This window comes from Ctenocephalides felis, unplaced genomic scaffold (genome assembly GCF_003426905.1).
Source record: "Ctenocephalides felis isolate EL2017-DRISC unplaced genomic scaffold, ASM342690v1 CF-g0.4_SCAFFOLD_01886, whole genome shotgun sequence".
Classification (NCBI taxonomy): domain Eukaryota; kingdom Metazoa; phylum Arthropoda; class Insecta; order Siphonaptera; family Pulicidae; genus Ctenocephalides; species Ctenocephalides felis.
In genome coordinates this window covers 122,160,835-122,187,443 of record NW_020538040.1, presented here as the reverse complement: position 1 = coordinate 122,187,443, position 26,609 = coordinate 122,160,835, and the positions used below count along the sequence as shown (strand labels likewise).

The 26,609-nt window shown below is 29.8% G+C and overlaps 1 protein-coding gene across 1 annotated transcript in view; it reads right to left on the bottom strand.

Moving 5' to 3' along the window:
• Positions 1-11,681: 11,681 nt before the first annotated feature.
• LOC113375835 (neuropeptide CCHamide-1 receptor) overlaps positions 11,682-26,609 on the bottom strand; it is a 246,008-nt gene continuing 231,080 nt past the window's right edge. Inside the window, exon 7 of the mRNA XM_026615783.1 lies at positions 11,682-11,826. Within this exon, the coding sequence (XP_026471568.1) occupies positions 11,682-11,826 (145 nt within the window). The remainder of the gene's footprint in view (positions 11,827-26,609) is intronic.

Here is a 26,609-nt window from a genome sequence, read left to right as displayed (position 1 = left end):
AAACTTCTAAAACGTAAAGATATATAAAAATTTTTATTTTCGATTTTTTTGCGATTACTATAACTTTTATTACTACCCATCCGCATCAAGTAAGTGTAGCAGACCATCCGCCCGAAGGAGGGTTAAAAGTTACTTATACGGTTCAAACAAATTTCAATATTTTCAGATTTTTTTTTCAAAATTTTCAAACATTTATGTTAAGGTTGGGGTTGGTTAAACATTTATGTTAAGGATGGTTATGGATGGTTAGACCCTTTCGGAATAGCTTATTTTAGTTGCCATCTAACGTCGTTATGGCGCGAACAATAGACAAAGTTTTATACTTTAAATATGAATTTTAAATTTACAATTCAGTTTGAAAATGGATGTATTTCAAATGCGTTATTCTAATCGTAAGAAATATATCCTCAAATCGCTTCAATCGGCATCTCCAGGTAATGTAAACTTTCTCAAGTGATTTTGACCGATAAGATCGTCACTGTATAATTTATGAACGATAAAATATATAATGATTATAATTATCATTTTGAAAATAATTGAAACAATTGTTATAAATTATTGATCAATATTTATTGATTAGTAATTTTTTTCCTGGAATATTTAATTCTGGTACGGCAATTTGCCTTAAGGCACGATGCCATGCACCACTAGTTGTCTACTTATTACAAATTTGTAAACAAAAGCATTCATGATATTTATTTTATTTAGTTTTCAATAACTATACAAATGCATTTGCGTATTTTGAAACGTAAAGATATGCAAACTATAACTTACCTACGAAAAGTTAGAAAATACTTATTTTAATTGACGAAATGAAGACGGGTAAATTTTTTGGAAAGACGGGTCTAGCGATTTTGGAGTTGCAATAAAAAAAGTAAAAAAAAAGTCATTTGGCGGTCAAAAATTATTATTAAACATATGCATATCAAATTATCACATTATTTATAGATATTTTAATAATAAAAACAAATTTTGTTTGCATTTTTATGGGAGATTTTAATAATGTGTACCCATTTTGTGTAAACTTTTTTGGGTTCCGTACCAAGATTTTTAATTTTAAAATTCATGTATATGGTTCAAACATGTCCTCGACATTTTCGACAGTTACGGCACTTTATGCCCCGTATCTTCGGAACGGCTAGGCCTGCCTTCGCTAAAAACTAATCAGCACGTCTCCTTATCAATACGCATCGAATGTTTTCTGAATTATTCAAATCGGTTGATCGGTGTTCCCGAAATCGTCAACGAAAATTTGTATCCGCACACACATAAACACACGCACATACACACACGCGCATACACACACGCGCATACACACACACACACACATACATCCATTTTTTCTAAGGTATGCCAAAATATTCAGAAACCTTTGAAACGTAAAGATATATAAAAATTTTCATTTTCGATTTTTTTGCGATTACTATAACTTGCCATACGGGAAGTTAAAAAAATTATAAATAATCTATTTGAAAATCTTCAAAACAATTATTGATTATTTTCATTTCACGAATGTTTAATAACGGTAAGGAAAGTACCAGCAATTTGCCTTAAGGCACGATGCCATGCGCACCACTAGTTTAACTTTATTTTATTTGTTTTATGAAAATATTATTGAAATTGCACTAACTTTGAATAATACACGTAATGTGCTCTTACGAGTATAATAGTTTTTTGTTTCATTCACACGTATTTAGCGATTGTCTCACTCTGTCTACTAGTATTATATTGCCAGACATTTTTGATTGCCAGGCATGTTAAATAACCGCAGAAAAGTCTGGCAGATTAATTTTATGTTTTTTGACCCTTATGAACATGATATTAAAATTACAGACGGACTAAGATGATTTGAATTAAAAAAAAATGAATAAATTGGCGTCTGGCACATATTTGGCATTAACCAAAATGTCTGGCAACAAAAATGTGAGTATGGATAACCTATTCAAAGTAAAAAAAATGAGTATTGGACTGACTAAAATGCCATAAACTATAGTATCATATTGCCGGACACTTTTGATATAACAAAAAAAAAACAAGTTTAACAACTGCAGAAACATCTGGCAAATTAATTTTATGTGTTTTTACCCTTAACAAACATAATATTAAATTTTCAGACGGACTAAAATGATTTAAATTTAAAAAAAAGTAATAAATAAATTGGCGCCTGACACATATTTAGCAGCGCCCAAAACGTCTAGCAACAAAAAATGTGAGTCTGGTAAACCTATTCGAAGTCAAAAAAATGAAAATTGGACTGACTAAAATGCTTTCAAAATTTTGAAATAGCGCTGTACAAGTTGGCTACGCACTAATAAACGCAACCACTTCCAGCTTCCAGGCGGCCCGTACTCTAACCGAGAGAGCACCAAGGGTCACATACCCAAAAACCAGCCTGACTAAAATTCTTTCTCGAAAACGTTGCTAGCTCTTGAACCAACAGGTTTAATCTCTCAATTGCCAACCATTTTTCATTGAAGTTTGATTGTAGAAATTGTGAGCAGTTGAAAACATTATGAATTTTACGGCATAAATAACAATTAATAGATTTGACAGTCCGAATGAATGGGAAGTGTTGGGATTCGTAACTATTTCGCAAATAGCATTAACACAATTTTAACATTCTTAGACTTGATTTATTAATTGTAATAATTCTTTATGTGAAGGATATTCGCCCTAAAAATATTTCTCGATTTTTTCATGTAATTTTGTATCTAATTTTGATAAGGCGAGCGATGTTAGTAAAAAATCATATGGGTCTGGAATATTTAATTGATTTAATTCTTGTAAAGCAGTGTAAAATTTTTCAATGAAAATGTGCAACTGCGACGAGTTTACAGTTTTGATGGACATAAACTGTTTAAAGCATTTAACAATCCGGTACGAAACTGGGGTTTTATAACGCGTTTAATTTATTGATGATATATATCATCGGTCAAATTTATAAATTGATTCCGAATGTTGTCTAACATCAGGTTCGTACAGAATTCTTGCCTACATGACGCATCTTCCACATTTCTGCTCAAGTCGAACGTATTCTGAATAATATAAAAGTACATTTCTTGTTGGAAACTTAGCAGCGCGATTTCAGCACTGGCAGGTACAGTCTTAAGCGGTATGTTTAGGAAAGATTATGGTTATGTAAGTAACTTAAAAATACAATGACTTTACCTTGATGTCCGGTAAATGCAATTATATACTTGAAAATTAGTATTTTGTCCTTGAATCGACAACTGGCAATAACACTCAAATTAATCCGGCAGATCACACAGATCCGGCTCAAAGGGCCAAAATGTGGTGCGGCTTTCATTAAAATAATGAGACACACGGAATCGCTAATTAATCTTGAATAATGGACTGTATTAACAAAACAAAATATTGTTCTTCTCTGATAATAACAAACTTAAAGATAACCACACTTTAAATAATAAAGAAAACTGAATCAAACTCTCACTTAGTTAATAAGTACCAAAACTAATGAAATTAAGCAATTCGAACGATAGTACGTAAATTAATTGATCAATGGAACCAAACCGTGAAGGCAACAGTTGGTAATCCAAAAGGTAGCTTGTTTTAAGCTATCTGAACTCGTACTGGAATAAACTCGACTGTCTCGGCAGAAAACTCGAAACTCAATCGAAAACGGAAGAAAAACTGAGTCAGAACAGATCACAACTAGAATTGAACTGGAAACAGCAAGAGACTGAGTACGTTCTCTGAAAAAACTAGAAGCTAACTGAGCAGCACTGAACAAGAACTCACTGACATTTCAATGCATGGATCAAAAGATTTTTGGAGGGAAAGAGACAGGTCTAGATTAGAAAGAAATAATTTTGTTGACATGTTGCAAACCTAAGATGACGACTATATTAATATCGATACATGAAAATATTTATTGTGACGTCACCAGCTATATTTCCTTATAAAGTTATAATATTCATAATATTTTCGAGTAATATTTTTATTAACACATCTTAACTTTCCGTAGGGTAATTATAGTAATCGCAAAAAATCGAGAATGAAAACGTTTACGCATGCATATCTTTACGTTTAAAAGGTTTCTGAACATTTTGGCATACCTAAGAACAAATGGATGTATGTGTGTGTGTAGTATGTATGTATGTTTGGATACAATATTTGTTCGCATGAATCAACCGATTTGAATGATTAAAAAAACATTCAATTCCCAATGATGAGAAGACGTGCTTATTAATTTTTGGTCGAGACTGGTTCAGCCGTTTCGAAGATACGGAGCAAAAAGTGCCAAAAACGATAATTCAGTTTTTGCGAGAACGGAGTATCCCGATTTGAATGATTAAAAAAACATTTGACTTATATTAACAAAATAAAGAATTGATGAATTTTCTGGTAAGGCAGGTTTTGAAGATACAGAGGAAAAAGTAAGAAAAAAGATATTTGGCGGTCAAAAATGATCATTAGACATATGCACATCAGATCATTATCAGATGATTGATAAATCATAATACTAATTTTGTTGGGTTCCGTACCAAGATTGTTGATTTTTAACCCTCCTTCGTGCGGACGGGTCTGGCCAGGCATATTTCATTTTCACTCGTTAATTAAGTATGGTTTTAATTAAGCTATAAACCTGTGCTTCTAGTAGCTTCCTAAAATTTCATTGGCTATTGAATAGTACTATTTTCATTTTGATAAATGTCCTTGAACGGGACGAAAAAATAATAGTAAAATATTTCACCTTACTTTATGCGGATGGTGCCGGGCTAGACCCCTGTGTATTTTGTATGGAAATACATGAAATATAGCATGATTTCATCGAATCACTCGGCTTATTTATTGCTTGTCACCATAAATACATGCAGAAGCATAGCGCTATAAATACATGCACAAGCAAGAATAATTTTTTTTTTTTTTTGAAAATTTTGAAAATTACAATTTTTTTTGTAAAAGCATTTTTTCACACCGCCTACACAAGCAAAATGTTTTTTGAATTATTCAAATCGGCAAGGTGATCATTTATCTCGGAAACTGCATGTACGTCGTTACACCCTTTGCGCTCGATACCTCCCGCTAGACCTGCTTTTCGCAAAAACGTCTCGTGGTCAGTGCAAACTGAACGTTTCTTCAATTATTCAAATCGGTTATTCTATACTGTTGAATATGTCATGGACATTTATTTCATCCATATAAGTGAACTTCAAAATTAAAAATCTTGGTACGGAATCCAAAAAAACTGACGAAAAATGTATTCACATATCTATAAAATATTTGATAATTAGATATGCATATGTCTAATAAATATTTTGACCGCCAAATGGCATTTTTTAAATTTATTTTAATTAGAGTCTATAGCCGCACGACCTGCCTTTCCAAAAATTTAAACAGTTCTTTGTTTGGTCAATACAAATAAAATGTTTTTTGAATTATTCAAATCGGACGCACCGTTCTCTCAAAAACTGAATTACAATTTTTGGCTCTTTTTGTCCCGTATCTTTGAAACGGCTGGACCCGCCTTTGCCAAAAACTAATCAGCACGTCTCCTTATCAATACAAATCGAATGTTTTTTAAATTATTCAAATCGGTTGATCCGTTTTCCCGAAATCGTCGATGAAAATTTGTATTCGCACACACGCACACATACATACATTTTTTCTAAGGTATGCAAAAATGTTCAGAAACTTCTAAAACGTAAAGATATATAAAAATTTTTATTTTCGATTTTTTTTGCGATTACTATAACTTACCCTACGGGAAATTACGCCGTAAAACTAAATTTTTTTGTTCAAAATGCTTTCATTCGGTATGCCAACAACATTCAAAAATTAATTATCTATGTGTCAATTGTGTTCCACAACTACCAAAGCAATAAATTGTTTAAACAACTCATTGTAAATACTTTTAAATGCAACATTTACGATCAAAATAAAGTAAAATAATTTTTTTAGATTGGATTGTTGATTTTTTTAGATTGGATTGGAGATTTTTTTAGATTGGATTGTTGTTTTTTATGTTTTTATTGTTTAGGTTGCTTATGGAATGCCATAACCGAATACAAAAATCACAATTATAAAATATGTATCCCAATGAATTATATATATGTTAAAAAATAGCATATATACCCATACAAATACACGTATGTTTATGCGGGTCTGGCCAGGCACCATCCGCATCAAGTAAGTGTAGCAGACCATCCGCCCGAAGGAGGGTTAAAAGTTACTTATACGGTTCAAACAAATTTCAATATTTTCAGATTTTTTTTTCAAAATTTTCAAACATTTATGTTAAGGTTGGGGTTGGTTAAACATTTATGTTAAGGATGGGGTTGGTTAGACCCTTTCGGAATAGCTTATTTTAGTTGCCATCTAACGTCGTTATGGCGCGAACAATAGACAAAGTTTTATACTTTAAATATGAATTTTAAATTTACAATTCAGTTTGAAAATGGATGTATTTCAAATGCGTTATTCTAATCGTAAGAAATATATCCTCAAATCGCTTCAATCGGCATCTCCAGGTAATGTAAACTTTCTCAAGTGATTTTGACCGATAAGATCGTCACTGTATAATTTATGAACGATAAAATATATAATGATTATAATTATCATTTTGAAAATAATTGAAACAATTGTTATAAATTATTGATCAATATTTATTGATTAGTAATTTTTTTCCTGGAATATTTAATTCTGGTACGGCAATTTGCCTTAAGGCACGATGCCATGCACCACTAGTTGTCTACTTATTACAAATTTGTAAACAAAAGCATTCATGATATTTATTTTATTTAGTTTTCAATAACTATACAAATGCATTTGCGTACATTAGAGTCAAAACAATGTTATAACATTATAAATATTTCATTCATACAATTCATTTTTTCTACGAATATTTATTATTTATAGAACACTTACATTGAGAGGTATATGAATTATAAAAAATAATACGTAATTTAATTTAACAGAGTTAAAAACCTAATCAACATATAACCTAATTTTGTTCAATTTTAGCTGCGCAATAAAGAATGTACGTTCTATTCATAAAATATTTTGTTTTAATATAAAAATTTAATTTGATATATATTTTTAAAACTTCACCATACAAATTACTTGAAAACAATAAATATAGCATATTTTAAATTAAAGTTAGAATAGAAATTGATTCTGTGATATTTGTATCAAAACTAATATCTTGAGGTCCGATCAAACAAAGTAGCGTGAAAATGTAATATGAACTACTGTTCTGCATTTGGTATAAAAACTATGCGATAGTTGGATCAAATATGTAACTAATTTAATGGGAAATACAAAGCACACGCCAAAGTTTTGTTGAATTCATACGTAAACTTTCTGAATAAAAGGTTATGCTTATTAATATTATACGAGTGCTAATTGATACAAGATAATAGAGAGAGATTGCACAGCTAAAATTTGAAATAAAATAAAAAAATATATATATCTTTTGAAGTGTCTATATATATGTATATATATATATATATATATATATATATATTTCTGTGTGTGTAAATATATACATTAACAGAGTTTAATAATCAAATATAACTGAATAAAAAACCTTTCGGTTTAGTTTCTACCGAACGAAAGCTGGAACAATAGCAGAAACGTATATATACATATATATATATATATATATATACCATATATATATATATATATATATATATATATATATATATATATATATATATATATATATATATATATATATGCAGGGCCGGTCCTGCCTTGCATGCGATGCATGCAAAAAATGCGGGCGCACGGCTTAGGGGGCGCCAAAACGAGTTTTGGAAATTAAATTTATAACATATTATTTATATTTTTTATTATTTATCTAATAAAATACTTAATAAATTATAATAAACAATCTAACAAACTAACTTATTCAATTTTTTCTGTTTGAATCGAAAAAGAAATTATCTAGTGTTCAATCCCGTAAGCGCAAACCTGCGAAAGATTACATTAATTATTGGTCATTATCGACGAAAAGTTGCGAGCTGATTTAGTTAAAACGAAACTTTTATAAACAAATTATAATCGCGAAATTGAAAAATGGGGAGTCAGTGCTTAGAAAATGGCTTGTTTATATTGGAAAATTGAATTGTAACTTTTGTTTTTGTTGCTAATGTTTCTCATCTGATGAACTTTGAATGTTGAAGGCATGCGTGGTTAGGGTTATCGAAATGGAACAAATATGAAAAATTAAAGCAAAATTTACTTTGAAACGAAAATCTTAAGGCTTTTTTTATACCTAGTGGTGTCCATACTCTAAATTTAATAATTATTAACTATGCAGAAATAATACATACCAAATATAATTAGTTTTTTTTTCAATATAGTTCAAGAAATGTGTAATTCCTTCGCATTTTTTACTGATTTTTCGACGAGTTTAAAATACGTAAAAAATTGATCACAATCACAATTGAAACAATCTGATAATCTGAATATGACGAGAAAACAAGAATGAATACAAATCGGCTCTTACGATATCAATAAGGAGAATTTTACCACGCAATTTTGGATATTGTAAATAATGAAAAATTAAAATAAATTAAAATTTGAAAAATCCAACATGAAATACGAGTGTTATGATGAAAATGAAAAGCTAGCTTTTTTTAGTTCTCTTGGCATGATTTGTTCAATAGAACAAATCGCATAATAAATAAGTAAAATGTTTCAAAACCCAAATGTTAATATTGCACATATATTGGAGCCAACTATCCCAAGGAGCCAACCATGGCCAATACGTTGAAAATAATTGAAAATTTAAAAATATAATCAATCCGCGAATCGCCTCGATTTTCTAAATAAACTAAATCCCGCTATTCTGTATTTGGGATGTATTTTACAAATTCATAAAATAACTCATTCAAAAATTTATATATTGTCAAATTTAAAGTGACAAGAATTGGTTTCATTGTGCATTGTGAACAATTATAATTAGGAAATAATTAGGATTATTACAATTATATGTAAGTTCATACCATATCACTTCTTATATATTAGTTTTAATTAATAATTTTTATCTGTGCCTTCAAAATAGAGTCCACTGAAGATGACACAAAACTTTCGAAACGTATGGAAGAAATAAAAATGTTTTAAAGTCATACAAATTTTTTAATTGATGTATTGCCCTGAAAACTGAATATCACATATTTCAACATCAAAATTATATAAAAAATTTAATATATATATATATATATATATATATATAAACATTATATATATATATATATATATATATATATCCGTCATACATAAAGTTCTTTTCAAAATCAATTAACTCACAAAAAGTTTTGCAAATTTTCACTACTTTAATGCTTTTATTTTAAAATAAAACTTTTTGAGATCAGTTTCGCATCCTCCATATCTTCAAATTTTCGTTGCACATTGGTCTCCATTCGCATGGTGGCAGTTGCCGACAATAGTAACAGATGATTCCTGTGGCGAAAATGGTCCCCTAAAAAAGATGTGAAATATAATAAATTTCACTTTAATACAAACTATGGAAACACGTACTGAAAAATATGATATACGTATACGAAATAATGAAGAACTTCTGAGCGTTTTTGCTCGTAAAAAATACATAAGAGTTGACGAACTAAACGATTAACATTTTTGAAAAAAATTTACTTTGAAAAAATAAGATTTTTGAGAAACTATAAATTGGACAAAAAATTAGTTTTTTTTGAAAAAATTTTTTTTTTCTTTATTTTGACATATTGTGGAAGATCTGAACTTTTTTTTCAAAGCAATCGTACTGCTTTAACTGCATAAGGACAAAATATAAAGCGCGTAAGCGCCGCGTCGCTGTCTAACGCATAAGCATTGGTACGGAACCCATAGGAATGTTAACAAAATTTATACTTATTGTTAAAATCTCTATAAAATATCTGATAATTTGATGTGCATATGTCTAATGATCATTTTTGACCGCCAAATGGCTCATTTTTTTACTTTTTCCTCTATATCTGCGAAACCGCTGGACCTACCTTCATGAAAATTGTATCGATTCTTCATCTTGTCAATACAAATAAAATGTTTTTTGAATTATTCAAATCGGACGCTCCGTTCTCTTAAAAACGGAGGTACCGTTTTTGGCACTTTTTGCCCCGTATCTTCGGAACGGCTAAACCTGCCTTCGCCAAAAACTAATCAGCACGTCTCCTTATCAATACAAATCGAATTTTTTTTGAATTATTGAAATCTGTTGATTCGTGTTCCCGAAATCGTCGACGAAAATTTGTATCCGCACATACATACACACACGTACATACATACATACATACATACACACACACGCACACACACACACACATACAGACACACATACATCCATTTTTTCTAAGGTATGCCAAAATATTCAGAAACCTTTGAAACGTAAAGATATATAAAAATTTTCATTTTCGATTTTTTTGCGATTACTATAACTTGCCCTACGGGAAGTTAAAAAGTGACGGAGGTCAAATAATGAAATGTATAAACAGGTTATTTCTTAAAATACAGACCAACTTTTATGATATGATACTATTATTAATAGGATAATCTGCGTCGTAACAGATATGCGTTATGTGTGTGAAAAAATGACTTAAGATAGACCCGGCACCATATTTGCAAGCAGTATTTCTAAGCCGTTTCAAAATTAATTATTAACTTCCGAAGTTGTTTTTGCCAGAAAATCTAATTTGCTTATTTTATGATATCTCGACGTTTCAAGTAATTCTGAATTATTAGAGAACTAGAAATTTGGAACTAGGTAAGTTAATCTACTTAATTAATAAGCAATCAGTATATTAATTCATGAATGATTTATAGGATTATGGATTAGCGTTGCCGTAAACATCAATATAGAGAAACTATTGTACATTTTTAAATTTTGAACAATTTTTTCAAACATTTTAATAATTTTCGACAAATCATTTAAATATATGATAATCCACCATTAGTCATTTAAATTAGAATCAATAAGTTTCGAATATTAGTCCGCGCTTGTAGTGCTAATGCGTGTTTGCATTATAATTATTTTAATTACCAATAGGGGTTCTAATAGTTTTTTTTTAGCTATTACCAATTACCAATAGGTTTCTAACAGATTTCATACATATCATTTCATTAATAAAATTTTGGATTTCATATCTATAAATAACCAATTGAAAGTGGCATTTTGCCTTAAGGCCAGTTACATAAACATTCCGACATGTGTAAATAATCGATTTAATCAATAATAAATCAATATAATAATTTGTGAGTGATTTATAAGTATTCCGAATAGATTTATAACACATTATTGAACATCAAACACGTGTCAAAGAAATACACGGATTTATTTCTAAAAGCGCGGCCGATTCATCCAAACTTTTATTAATTTTTATAATTACACTGTGTAAGTAGGAGTGTAATATTTTAGTATGTTTATTAAGACTACGTACTCTATTGCCATTCCAAGTATTATTAAAATAATCGAGATTTTTTTTTAACGTTTGAAGATGCGATATACGTTTAAATGATGATCAACATCTGTCAAAATTGTAAATATAGCTTTCTTTCAAGTTGTACATTTTCGGAAACCTTACTAAAACTAACCAATTATTGAATATAGCCGCTCTCGTTTTGTCCATATATGCAATTTTTCTGTGTTTTCTTTTACTTCTTATATTAATAATACGTATACGTAACAGTACTAAAGCAATTTACCTTCTTATCATAGTTATAGGAAACCTATAAAGGGAAGTCGACTGATTCCTTCTCGATGCTGTGAGTGACATAGTGGTCGCTCGCTGGACCAATTCCGTTCCTGTTTTTTTACCTTTTGCGGAACCACGGCATAACAAATATCTATAATATAAAAAATATATGTTAGAATAAACTTCAAATTAATTTATGTCTTTTGACAAATTTGTGGAATTTTGCATTTTGTAAACTAAGTTTATGTTAATTGCATAATATACTTGATTAACAGTAAATACAATTACTACATTTAATGGCCTGTTTTTTTTTTAGATTTTTTTATTTTTCTAATATTTAAAATTTGTGCCAATTCAAGAACTAAGACTTTTTGTAATTTTTGGTTTCTTCTATAAATTTGATGTCGGTTTTAAAGTTTTGTAAGCTTTTGACAAGCCAACATATTATGCAATTATTGAAAATGTTATTTATGTATATTAATTTATCTCATTTTTCCTGAAAAATAACTAATAATTATGCTTTGTTTTCAAAAATACTATGCTTCAAAAAAAAATTTTTTTTTCCAATAGTTTCGACAACACAAGCAGAAAGTTGTTTGAATCATTCAAATTCAAGATGCTTATTTCTCTTGAAAACTGCCATTTTTTGCACAATTAGCTCGGTATCTCCAGAACGGCTGGATCTGCTTTTGCCAAAAACTAATCACCACTTCTCCCCGTCATTACGAATTGAATGCTTTTTGGGTCATTCAAATCGGATGCTCCGTTCTCTCAAAAATTCGATTTCTATTTTCTGCACTCTTTGCACCATATCTTCGAAAGGACTGGGCCAGCCTTTGCCAAAAACTAATCAGCACATCTTCCTATCAATAGAAATCAAATGTTTTTCGAATGTTTCAAATCGGTTGATCCGTGCGCCCGAAAACGTAAACAAAAAATTGTATCCATACATACATACACACACACACATCCATTTTTTCTGAGATATACCAAATTTTTTTCCTGTTATAATTTATTTTTGTTAATCAAGACTATAATGTCTTATTTACAAAATTGATATGTGCAAAAAAAGAAAAATACAATAAATTGAATATAAATTAAAAAAGTTAAAAATAAAATAAAAACAGTAATACAAAAATAATAACATAAATGAACTATGACGTGATGATGTATGCCGCGTACTACGCCAGGGCGCGTGCAGACATTGGGCTAGGTGTTTGGTAGATCGGAAGTCCATTTCTTGCTTAATCTTCTTAACGGTCTGTGAATCGCTCGAATAGTAGGATTTGTATGGTGAATTAATTTATTATTGAAAGATGAACTTCTAATTTTGATCATTTCGTTGACTGTAGAGATTTTCAAATCCTTATGTAGGCAAAAGTTCAAAATATATACCAAGGAAACGCAGAATTTTGTTCTGACACCTTTGGATGATGTTTGTTGTTTGATTTACAAGACCAACCCCATAGTTCAATTTCATAAGTCCATATGGGCACAATGATAGTTTTGTACAGAAGTAAGAGGTATACCAAAATGTTCAGAAACCTTCAAAACGTGAAGAAATGTAAAAATTTTCAATTTCGATTTTTGAACGATTACAATAACTTACCCTACGGGAAGTTTCAAGCCCTAATGAACAAAATATTTTCATTTATTCATATTAAAGCATATGTTCAAATCTTAAGATAATAGATATGGGTGTGTTTTGTATGCACAATAAATTCGATTTGTATTGACTTATATTCGCAGATCAGGTTTCGGCAGGTCTTCAGGATTCAGGTCTCGGAGATTTGAAGCAAAACTTATCGAAACGGTCAATTATGTTTTGAAGTGAACGAAGTATTCGATAACAATTATTGACAAACATATTACTTGTATTGACGGAATGAATAATAATAAACCTTTTTTGAAGGCAGTCTCAGCGGTTCTTGAGATACAAAACAAAGATGAAATCAAAAACAAATTATTGGGAAACACGTAGACGGGCAGACAGGTAGAACATATAGACAGGTAGACAGATAGACTGTTATACAAGTAGACATTTGGGCACGAAGTCTGGTATAGATGTAGACAGGTTGACAGGTAAATAGGTAAACATGTAGATAGGAAGATAGGTATACACTTAGACAGATAGACTGGTAGGCAGATAAGTAGGCGCAGGCAACCGAGTGAACAGAGAGATAGGAAGACGGATAGACAGGTAACCAATTATAAAACTAAACAGATAAACAAGTAGACAGATTATTTAGAAATTATATTATCATTGAATTAATAATTTACAAGTATCACTAACTACTTATTTGTAAATATATATGTTAGATGGTAGAGTCTTGGATTTGTAAACATTTTGTAGAGCTTCGAACAAAGAATCCAAAGAGTAATAAAAAACAAAGAAGTTTTTTAAAAAAGCATTTCTTTATTTATTTACTGTTGATGTTTTGGAACTAGGCACGTTCCATCTTCAGGAAATCTTAGGATTTTTTATATATAAAATAAATAAAAAAAAATTTCCACGATTTTATTCATTTTATATATACAAAATCTTTCATCTTCTGCTTTTCTTAAACTGTTTAAGATTGCTTAAACACATTGTTTGCTTAAATCTTATCTAGAACATGTTTCTTGACAGATTCTTTGATTACTTTTTGGATTATTTGTTCGAAGCTCTACAAAATATTTACAAATCCAAGACTCTACAATCAAATATATTCCGAGAACATTATGGAACAAAACTATTTTTCAAAACTTATCAAGAACCGTAGATTACAAACAAATATGTTTAATAAAAATTATTCAAAACTAAACATCAAATAATCTAACGTTATTAACAACAAAATATTTTTAATTCGATGTACAAAAGAATGGATTACACCCAATTTTATTTCAACAAATAATTTTAATACAACACTTTCAACATTCATAAAATTGAACGACAAATTAATTACCTAACTAATGAGGTGTATGGCATTGTGCCATAAGGCAAATTGCTGGAACTTCCCGTACCGTAACGAAATGTTCGAGAAATATTAAATGTTTTCAAATAGATTATTATAAATAAATACTGTAACATCGTCTAATATTTATAAGAATTATATAAACTGAATTGCAAAGTCAAAAATATTAGTTTAAAGTATATTAGAACTGTATATTAGAACCATTCAAATCGGTTGATCCGTGCGCCCGAAAACGTGAACGAAAAAATGCAGACACACAAAACACACACACACATCAATTTTTTCTGAGGTATGTCAAAATGTTAAGAAACCTTTAAAACGTCGAGAAATGCAAAAATTTTCAATTTCGATTTATGGACGATTACAATAACTTACCCTACGGTAAGGTAAAAATGTCCGTTTTGAATCTTGAAATAAAAAATAATTTTATCTGCATAAAATATCTGAAATCACAACGTGATAACATTGTCAACACACTTTCCAATACTGTTAATAAAGACCTTTTAAATCAATTTCTAGCTCTTGAAAACTGTAAATTTAACAAACATTTTAATATTAATGCAGAAGATGATGGATTTTTTGAATAAAATGAATAAAAAAAAAATTCCACAATTTTATTCATTTTTTATATAAAAAATCTATCATCTTCTGCTCTTCTTAAAAATATTGTCTGCTTAAATTTTATCAAGATCATGTTTCTTGACAGATGTCCTGAAGATGGAACGTACCTAGTTCCGAAACGTTGACAGTAAATAAAGAAATGGTTTTTTAAAAAAGAAAACTCTTTTGTTTCTTTTGTTACTTTTCGGATTCTTTGTTCGAAGCTCTACAACAATATATGTATATATATATATATATATATATATATATATATATATAGAACTTATGCCAGTATATATATATATATATATATATATATATATATATATATATATATATATATATATAGAACTTATGTCAGAATTACAATCCCAATCCAAAATTTTTAGATCATTCAAATCGGATGCTCCGTTCTCTCGAAAACTCGTTTTCTATTTTCTGCACAATTAGCTTTTTATCTCCGTAACTGCTGGACCTGCCTTTGCCAAAAACTAATCAGCATATCTCCCTATCAATAGGAATCGAATGTTTTTTGAACCATTCAAATCGGTTGAACCGTGCGCCCGAAAACGTGAACGAAAAAATGCAGACACACAAAACACACACACACATACATCAATTTTTTCTGAGGTATGTCAAAATGTTCAGAAACCTTCAAAACGTCGAGAAATGCAAAAATTTTCAATTTCGATTTATGGACGATTACAATAACTTACCCTACGGTAAGGTAAAAATGTCCGTTTTGAATCTTGAAATAAAAAATAATTTTATCTGCATAAAATATATGAAATCACAACGTGATAACATTGTCAACAAACTTTCCAATACTGTTAATAAAGAACTTCTAGAAGAATTTCTAGCTCTTGAAAATTGTAAATTTAACAAACATTTTAATATTAATGCAGAAGATGATGGATTTTTTGAATAAAATGAATAAAAAAAAATCCACAATTTTATTCATTCTATATATAATCATATATATCATCTTCTGCTCTTCTTAAACATATTGTCTGCTTAAATCTTATCAAGATCATGTTTCTTGACAGATGTCCTGAAGATGAAACGTACCTAGTTCCGAAACGTTGACAGTAAATAAAAAAATGTTTTTTTAAAAAAGAAAACTTTATTGTTTCTTTTGTTACTTTTCGGATTCTTTGTTCGAAGCTCTACAACAATATATGTATATATATATATATATATATATACATATATATATATATATATATATATATACATATATATATATATATATATATATATATATACATATATAAAGTAGAACCTCGATTAACCGGACTAATTGTTGTCGATAGGCATTCAGATAATCGAAAATCTGGATAATCGAATGTATGAAGAATAAAGTTGTGTATTTATTAAAATAACAAATACTTACATAGGTATCAACGAAAATCAATGTTTATTAAAAAATTAATACTTCCTTATGTATGTAAACATACATATTTACATACATAATTTCTTAGAATATATTACATACATATGCTAAACTGCAGCATAAATCATGCAAAAATTCGAATCGTAGGTATGTAAATACACAGGGCCGGTCCTGCCTTGCATGCGATGCATGCAAAAAATGCGGGCGCAAGCCTTAGGGGGCGCCAAAACGAGTTTCGGAAATTAAATTCATAATATATTGTTTATATTTTTTTATATAAAATCTAGAATTATTTATTTAAAATATAGAATACCTAATAAATTATAATAAATAATTTAACTTAACTAGGGATACGCGAAGACACAAAAAGCATATTTATTTTGCAATGTGATATGAGTAGAAACAATTAACCGATTAATAATTCTGCAAATTTGTAAATAACAGCTCTGTTTATTGCTTGATCTACTTATTCAATTTTTTCTTTGTTTGAAGTTACCGTGGAATCGAAAAAGAAATTATCTAGTGTTCAATCCCATAAGCGCAAACCTGCGAAAGATTAAATTAATTGTTGAGCATTATTGACAAAAAATTGCGAGCTGATTTAGTTGAATCGGAACTTATTAAGAAATATAGACAAATTATAAAAAAGGGGGATCAGTGCTTAGAAAATGACTTGTTTATTCCGAGAAATTCAATTGTAACTTTTGCTTTTGTTGCATATGTTTCGCATCTGTTGAATTTTGAATGTCGAAGAGATGCGTAGAACAAATATGAAAAATGGAAGCAAAATTTACTTTGGAACGAAAATCTTAAGGCTTGTTTTATAGATAGTGGTGTCCATACTCTAAATTTAATAATTATTAGTTCAATTAGGTATTATATTTATACTTTTTTATTTTTACTAAACAGAAATAATACATATCAAATATAATAAGTTTTTTTTCAATATTGTTCAAGAAATGTGTAATTTCTTTGCATTTTTTACTGATTTTTGAACAATACTTTTAAAATACGTTAAAAATTTAACTTTAAAACAACAAGCTGATACTCTGGATATGACGGCTCTTACGATATCAATAAGGAGAAGTTTACGACGCAATTTTGGATATTGTAAATGATGAAAAATTAAATAAAAAAATTAAAAAATTAAAATTTAAAAAATCCAACATGAAATACGAGTGTTATGTTTGAAAATTAAATGCTAGTTTTTTTAAATATTAGTATTGCACATACGTTAAAAATAATTGAAAATTTCAAAATACTTGATTATAATGAACCCCCGAATCGCCTCGATTTACTAAATAAATTTAAAATCAATATATTTTATACGCTTTTAGATTATATCTAATTTATTACACTTAATATTTTTGTTAAATTAAAGTTATAGCATTTAAGAAATGCATTTCAAAAATAGTATTTATTATTTTGATATCAAAAGTTTTATATCAAAATAATAAATACTGTTTCTGAAATGCATTTCTTAAATTCTATAACTTCAATCTAACAAAAATATGAACTCTTTTGCTATGGTAGTCTAACTTACATCATTAACCAATTTACTACATATTGAATATTACTAAAATGTGAAATTTTAGAGATTGTTTTATTTATTGATATCGATAATAATAAATACATTTAAAATCAATACCCTTCTAGATTATATCTAATTTTTTGTGTACTAAATCCAGAATAATTGAAAATTAATTTAAAAAAAATGTAAATTTTTATATAATTTTAATGATAAACTGTTAAAACGGTGAAAATTAATAGGGGGGGGGGGCGCTAGAAAAAAAGTTGCATGCGGGCGCTAAGGACCCCAGGACCGGCCCTGTACATACATATAAATTTGTCGCGGTTGGTAGTCCGGATAATCGCGAATTCTTATAACTGAGGTCCGAATAAACAAGATTCTACTGTATATTAGGGCGGGTCAATTTTTATGGGTAAAAAAGTGGCATAGGCACATATATATTAGAGATGGGATTATCATATCCGAAGCCGGATCGGTTAGAATTTGACTTCGTTTCCGAGAGGAGTTATATCCACTTAACAACTCCACAACTCCGACAACTTTGAAACATAATATTTGACACAAATGTGAACATATCGTAATATTTATTAAGACTTTGGAAATAGTTCACAAATAGTTTCTAACATTTTTGTTTATTTTATTATAATAATTACTATTTTATGCATTTTAATATGCATACAAATCTCAAATTGACTAAAAATTTGGAAATCAAAATCAATTTTGTGATTATTTTTTAAGAGAAAATATAGAATTATTTTAATATGTTCATTTTTATAGGAAAATAATGCAGTGAACTTTATATACAAAATAAGAGCAAATCTTTGTCAATAACATTTTTTACAAAATAATAGTACCTCACATACTTTTATCATTTCCTTTTCGAGAATTAATTATACATCAGGTACTTTGATTAGCATACTAATACTTTTACACAATTATAAAATCATAATTGTATAGAAGTTATAATATAATATCAAATATTTCTTATCTGGTTGTATAATATTGAAAAAGCTTATTTACAAACATTATCGTATACAGAATATAGAATACAATTTTTTTTTTTTTTTAATAATTTTATTTGATCATCTATCTACAGGAGATATAAAATCAATTGCATGACTTAGAATTTAACAAAAAAAGGAAAAGCTAAGATCTGCATCCAGTGATGCAGTTCTTTACAGTATGATATATAGATTATACAAAACAAAAAAAAAATAGAAATTAGTACTTATTATTAAACCTAAAACAAGTCGTTGGGGTAGTTCTTTTTCAGTCTTCTGAATTGGATTTGTTCTAGCAGCTTTCTTGCAAGGTTATTTGGGTGAAAGGTGAGCCTATTACGATACTTTAGACAAAGTCTAGGAATCTCGTCTCTAATGAAAGAGACACCCAGTTCATCATGGAGTAGCCAGTTGGGGGTGTATTTAGGTGCGTTGGCAATTTGCCTAAGCATTTTATTTTGAAACCTCTGTAAGATCTCTACATTTGAGTGGCTGGCTGTGCCCCAGAGCTGAATCCCATAGGTCCAAATGGGTTTGAGTACTGATTTGTATATCAAAACTTTATTTGACATCGACACTTTAGATTTACGACCCATCAACCAATATAGTTGTCTTTGCTTTTCTTCGAGTTGTTTACGCTTTTGGCAGATGTGTGTTTTCCACGTGAGTTTTCGATCCAGGTGAAGTCCCAAGTATTTAACATTATCCTTATTGGGTAGCAAATTATGGAAGAGAGTCACTGGTGGGCATGTATGTTTCCTCAGTGCAAAGGTGACGTGAGCTGATTTTTCGTTGTTTACCTTGAATTTCCAGATGCTAAGCCAGTCTTGCAGTGTATCCAGGTTTGATTGTAGGAGGTGTGAAGCTAGAGCGGGATCTTCGTGGGCAGCTAGAATTGCCGTATCATCGGCAAATGTTGCTGTAACCGTATTAGTTGTAACGGGTATGTCATGAGTGTATAAAAGATATAACAAGGGTCCAAGTACACTTCCTTGCGGAACGCCGGAGCGGATAGGCCGAGTTGAAGATTTTTGATCACCTATGCTAATGAAAAAGGATCTGTTTAGTAGGTACGATTCAAGAAGAAGGAAGTATTGAGCAGGGAGTACGGTTTTAATTTTAAAAAGAAGTCCAGTGTGCCAGACCTTGTCGAAGGCCTGGCTGACGTCAAGAAAAGCGGCAGAGCAATAGAGTTTATTTTGGAAGGAATTAGTTATATAGTTAACCACTCTATGTATTTGCTCAATAGTGGAGTGCCCACTTAAGAAGCCGAATTGATGGGTAGGAAGGATAGAGGAAGACACCATTAGGTTTTTAATAAAAATACAAAATAGCATTATTTTGAGACATTATATACCCGGAAAGTCCTAAAACTGGCAGTGATACGAGAAAAAGACCATTTCTATCGACCCAAATCTTTGTATTAGTGAAAAACCTCTAGCAAATATCTGCACATGTAGACAGATTCAATACCAGTTTAGGGAAGTCGGATATGACAAATCCTGTGAGACAACTGCACTCGGATTTACTCCGAGGGAAGAGTTGTATCGGAGTGATAACTCCGGAGTGAGTTACCCATTTCTAATATATATATATATATATATATATATATATATAAATCGAAAAAAAAAACATTTTGCGTATCATAACTTTTCAATATGTCCTAAACATTTTAGTATACCTTATAATTAAAAAAATATGTATAGATATTTGTGTATGTATGTTTGGATACAATCTTTCAAGAGCACTAATTAACCGATTTGAATAATTTAACTAGTGGGGTGCGTGGCATCGCGCCTTAAGGCAAATTGCTGGAACTTCCCGTACCTCTTCGAAATGTTCGAAGATTACTGAATGATTTCAAATAGATTATTATAAATATTGTAACATTGTCTAATATTTATAAATATTATATAAACTGAATTGCAGAGTTGAAATTATTTGTAAAGTATATTAGAACTATAGTCAGAATTAAAAATAAATATTTTCGATATACAAAAAACTAAAAAAAAAAAAAAAAAAAAAAAAATGGGACAATTTTTTTTTACCAAAATCGATTATTTTGTTAAGACAAGCAGAAAGTTCTTTGAATCATTTAAATCGGACGCTTAGTTCTCTCAAAAACTGCCATTTTTTACATATTTAGCTCCGTATCTTCAAAATGGCTGGGCCTGCCTTTGCCAAAAACTAATAAACACTTCTCCCAATCATTACTAATTGAATGTTTTTTAGATCATTCAAATCGGATACTCCGTTCTCTCAAAAATACGATTTCTATTTTCTGCACTCTTTGCTCCGTATCTCCGAAACGGCTGGACCTGCCTTTGCCAAAAACTAATCAGCTCTTTTCCCTATCAATAGGAATCGGATGTTTTTTGAACCATTCAAATCGGTTGATCCGTGCGCCCTAAAACGTGACTGGAAATTTGTATCCACACATACATACACACACACACATACACACACACACACACACACATCCATTTTTTCTGAGGTATGCCAAAACGTTCAGAAACCTTCAAAACGTCGAGAAATGTAAAAATTTTCAATTCCGATTTTCGACCCATTAATATAACTTACCCTACGGGAAGTTAAAAAACATTCAATTCTCGTTGATGAAGAGATGTGCTTATTAATTTTGGCAAAGGCAGGTTGTTCGATACCTAGTATGTATGTTTGGATACAATCTTTCAAGAGCACTAATTAACCGATTTGAATAATTTAAAAAACATTCAATTCTCGTTGATGAAGAGACGTGCTTATTAATTTTGGCAAAGGCAGGTTGTTCGATACCTAGTATGTATGTTTGGATACAATCTTTCAAGAGCACTAATTAACCGATTTGAATAATTTAAAAAACATTTAATTCTCGTTGATGAAGAGACGTGCTTATTAATTTTGGCGAAGGCGGTATTTCGATATATAACCTAGTTTAATCATTTCGAATAATTTCAGAAACATACCGCGAAAGGTACATGTTAGTTTTTGTGAACGGAGCTCAGAAGTTGCAAAAACGGTTATGCAGTTTTTGAGAGAACATATCATCCAATTAGAGTGATTCAAAAAACATTTTGCTTGTCCACGAATAAAATGATTCACCGTCATTATCTCAAAAACAAGAAGTTCGGAACTTCTTAACGATACTATTTTAAATTGATGGCGAAATATGTATAACTAGACAGCGGCCAAATTTGTCGATGTCGCTATCAGGAGATAAACGAGCGAAACGAATTTAATTTTTTTAACAAAAGTATTTTTTCGTTATTAACTTCCCGAATGAAAAGTTTATGTTTTCATAAAAAGATCCGATTCGCTAATTTTATGTTTTCTCGAAGTTTTAAGCCATTCTGAATCGAATGAGACCAAATTTGGAAAAAGTATGTGTGTGTGTATGTGTGTGTGCGTGTGCGTGAACATATTTTTTTGCCGTAAATTGACGTTTTCTCAAAAACGGCTGCACCGATTTCAAAAACTTAAAAGCCATTCGATGTATCTCGATGAGGACTATTGTTTATCAATTTTGTGTAACGATTTTTCGTAAATACCAGAAATATATATATATATATATATATATATATATATATATATAAATATATTAATTTAAAAATATGGTCAAACAACACTCTTCTTTGCACTAATTTATTAAATAATAATTTTACAAACGTTTCGAGACTAGGTTTGTGTCTCATCATCAGTGTGTTTTAATTTAAAATTTAAAATATGGAAATCTAAATTAGCATTATGTGTTATCCGTTACAAGTCGTTCCTTCTACTCGTACTTTCTACTCTTGAGTAGAAGGAACGGCTTGTAAAACTGAGTTACCATTTTCGGCGCTTTTTGCCCCGTATCTTCGGAACGGCTACACCTGCCTTTGCCAAAAACTAATCAACACGTCTCCTTATCAATACGAATGTTTTTTGAATTTTCCAAATCGGTTGATCGGTGTTCCCGAAATCGTCGACAAAAATTTGTATCCGCACACACATACACACACGCACACACACACACATACACACACATACATCCATTTTTTCTAAGGTATCTAAATATTCTGAAACCGTTGAAACGTAAAGATATATAAAAAATTTCATTTTCGATTTTTTTGCGAATACTATAACTTGCTTTACGGAAGTTAACTAGTGCTGTGTATGGCATCGTGCCTTAAGACAAATTGCTGGAACTTCCCGTACCATAACAAAATGTTCGAGGAATATTAAATGTTTTCAAATATATCATTATAAATAAGTACTGTAACATTGTCTAACATTTATAAGAATTATATAAACTGAATTGCAAAGTTGAAAATATTTGTTTAAAGTATATTAGAACTTAAGTCAGAATTACAATTAAAATCTGAATTATTTTCGATAATTTTTTTTTTTTTTATTTTTGTAAAAAAAAGCAATTATTTTGTTAAAACAAACAGAAAGTTTTTTGGATCATTCGAATCGGACGCTTAGTTCTCTCAAAAACTGCAATTTTTTGCACATTTAGCTGTGTATCTCCAAAACCGCTGGACCTGTCTTTGCCAAAATCTAATCACCACTTCTCCCCGTCATTACAAATTGAATGTTATTTGAATCATTCAAATCCGATGCTTCGATCTCTCAAAAACTCGATTTCTATTTTCTGCATTCTTTGTCCCAAAACGGTTGGACCTGCTTTTGCCAAAAACTAATCAGCATATCTCCCTAACAATAGGAATCGAATGTTTTTTGAACCATTCAAATCGGTTGATCCGTGCGCCCGAAAACGTCGACAAAAAATTGTATCCATACATACATACACACACAAACATCCATTTTTTCTGAGGTATGCCAAAATGTTCAGAACCTTCAAAACGTTGAGACATGCAAAAATTTTCAATTTTGATATTTGGACGATTACAATAACTTACCCTACGGGAGTTAATAAACAATATTAACTGAACATGTATTGTTTTTAATTTTAAAACTGAAAATTGTGTAATGTGGTTTAGTGCAAATGCAACGCCAACGAAAGTCACGTGACACATAAAGGAGTGATTGGAAAGGATTTTCAGGGATAGGTTCAGGGAAATTTGGAAAATAAAACATATCAAATAAAACTGGAACACAATAGTCAACGATTTGGAAAATTATTTATTTTTTGAAAAAATTGATAATATTATGATACTATGATTATGTACTATATGTTATATAGAAAAATGGAGCTCTCGATCGAATGATTCGTAATACTCGAAAACGGCTAAACCGATTTCGCCAGTCTTAGTCTTGAAAAATTCGTGCCAATCCACAGATGGTCGAAAAGGTGACATAATATTTCAAAATCGTGTAGAAACTTTACATTATTGAATCTTTTTTAGAAGCGTAATCTAAATAAAACAATGGACGATGGCTAATACGTGAAATGTCAAACGTTTTTGACAGATGATGTTCAATTACGTTTAATAGGATGTTTTATGTGAATATTATTTATTTATGATTAAATTGTAGTAAGTAGTTCTGTTTGTAGTTTTATTTATATACAAAAACGTTAGTAAACGGGCCGCAAGTGTTACTAGAGACTTACATCCTTATAAACTTAAAGTATTAATATTTTTGATTCTATAGAAATTATTTAAAATATACCTTACTTAGCAAAACAACATTTGCCGGGTCAGCTAGTTATAAATAAATATTCGTATTTATTTGTTTGTTTTATTTCGACGACTGGATGAAAATAATTATTCAATATATATATATATATATATATATATATATATATTAGTGATGTGCCGACTCGAAAATTTCCTGATTCGAGTGATTCGAATCAGAAAAAAACTTGATTCGAATCATGATTCGAATCAATTCGAATCAAGTTCATATATGAACAATTATAATTTAAGAGAAGAAATAATATCATTTTAATAATTTTATGAGTGAAATAATTAATTTAGTAAGCAATTAATTCCAAAAAGTGCAGAGATGAATACATTTATATTATATAAATAATAATAAACTAGCTACAGATATAACTAATATTTCAAGTGAATTTACAGTAAAATATAACCAAACACTTCTCTATCACTAAAGCATATAAAACAATATTCTTAATCTTACGTTGAAAGAATGCATGTGTATATTATAGATTGTTTAGATCTAATATAAACAGGGGGCTGAATCTAACGTCTTACGAATGATTTAAAATTCAAGCCACTACTGTAAAGATAGATATTGTTTCATTTGTGTGAATTTGCCATTACTTGCATAATTAAAATATGATAATTTTGTATGCGTATACAACTCGTTGTGTAGTTTATTTTGATAATAATTAAAATTTAAATCGCGTATTTATTATCTGAATGAGTTTTTGATATTTCATGAACAAATTTGCTCTCAGCGCTTAGTCAAAAATAAACAAACCCATACGCACAGCATCTCGATAAATCGATACGCTAAAACACGGACACATGTTTCGAACTCAAGTCGGAATGATTCAGTTTGAGTCATATGAACTCGGATAAATTCATTTCGACTTGAAGTCGAAATAAGTCGGTTTGAGTCATAGGAACTCGGATAAATTCATTTCGACTTGAAGTCGAAATAAGTCGGTTTGAGTCATAGGAACTCGGATGAATTCATTTCGACTTGAAGTCGAAATAAGTCGGTTTGAGTCATAGGAACTCGGATGAATTCATTTCGACTTGAAGTCGAAATAAGTCGGTTTGAGTCATAGGAACTCGGATGAATTCATTTCGACTTGAAGTCGAAATAAGTCGGTTTGAGTCATAGGAACTCGGATGAATTCATTTCGAATTAAAGTCGAAATAAGTCGGTTTGAGTCATAGCAACTCGGATGGTATTGTTAGACAATGAATGCGGTTAAAGTCATATAAATTGGAGACGGGTGCAGTCGGGTGATACATTTAAGCGTATTAAAGCCGGGTGACTCGCATGATTTAATTCAAGATTTATTTTTTATATTTATTATTATTATTTTTTATATTTATTATTATTATTATTTATATTATTATAATATTGAATTAAATTGAAACATTTTTTTTATATTTATGAAAATTTGTGTTCATACATGTTTTATCACAGTAAATATTTCGTGGCTTGATACGAGTTGATTCGAATCAAGTAAAATCTGATTCGAATCAAGTCGTTAAAGGCTTGATTCGAATGATTCGAATCACTTGATTCGACTTGGCACATCACTAATATATATATATATATATATATATATATATATATATATATATATATATATATATTAAGAAACTCTAGTAATCGGACATAACATCAATAAAAAACATGAATTTCTTTCAAAAATTTATTTTAAATCCATACGTTTTGTCTATAATCCTAGCCTTCATTTAGTGGAAACTAAAAATAAAATTAAAAACTAAAACAATTAAATTGGAGTGAAAATAAAAAAATAAAGTAGTAAATGGTACTTACAATTATTTAATCTTAGTGTTAAATTGGAAA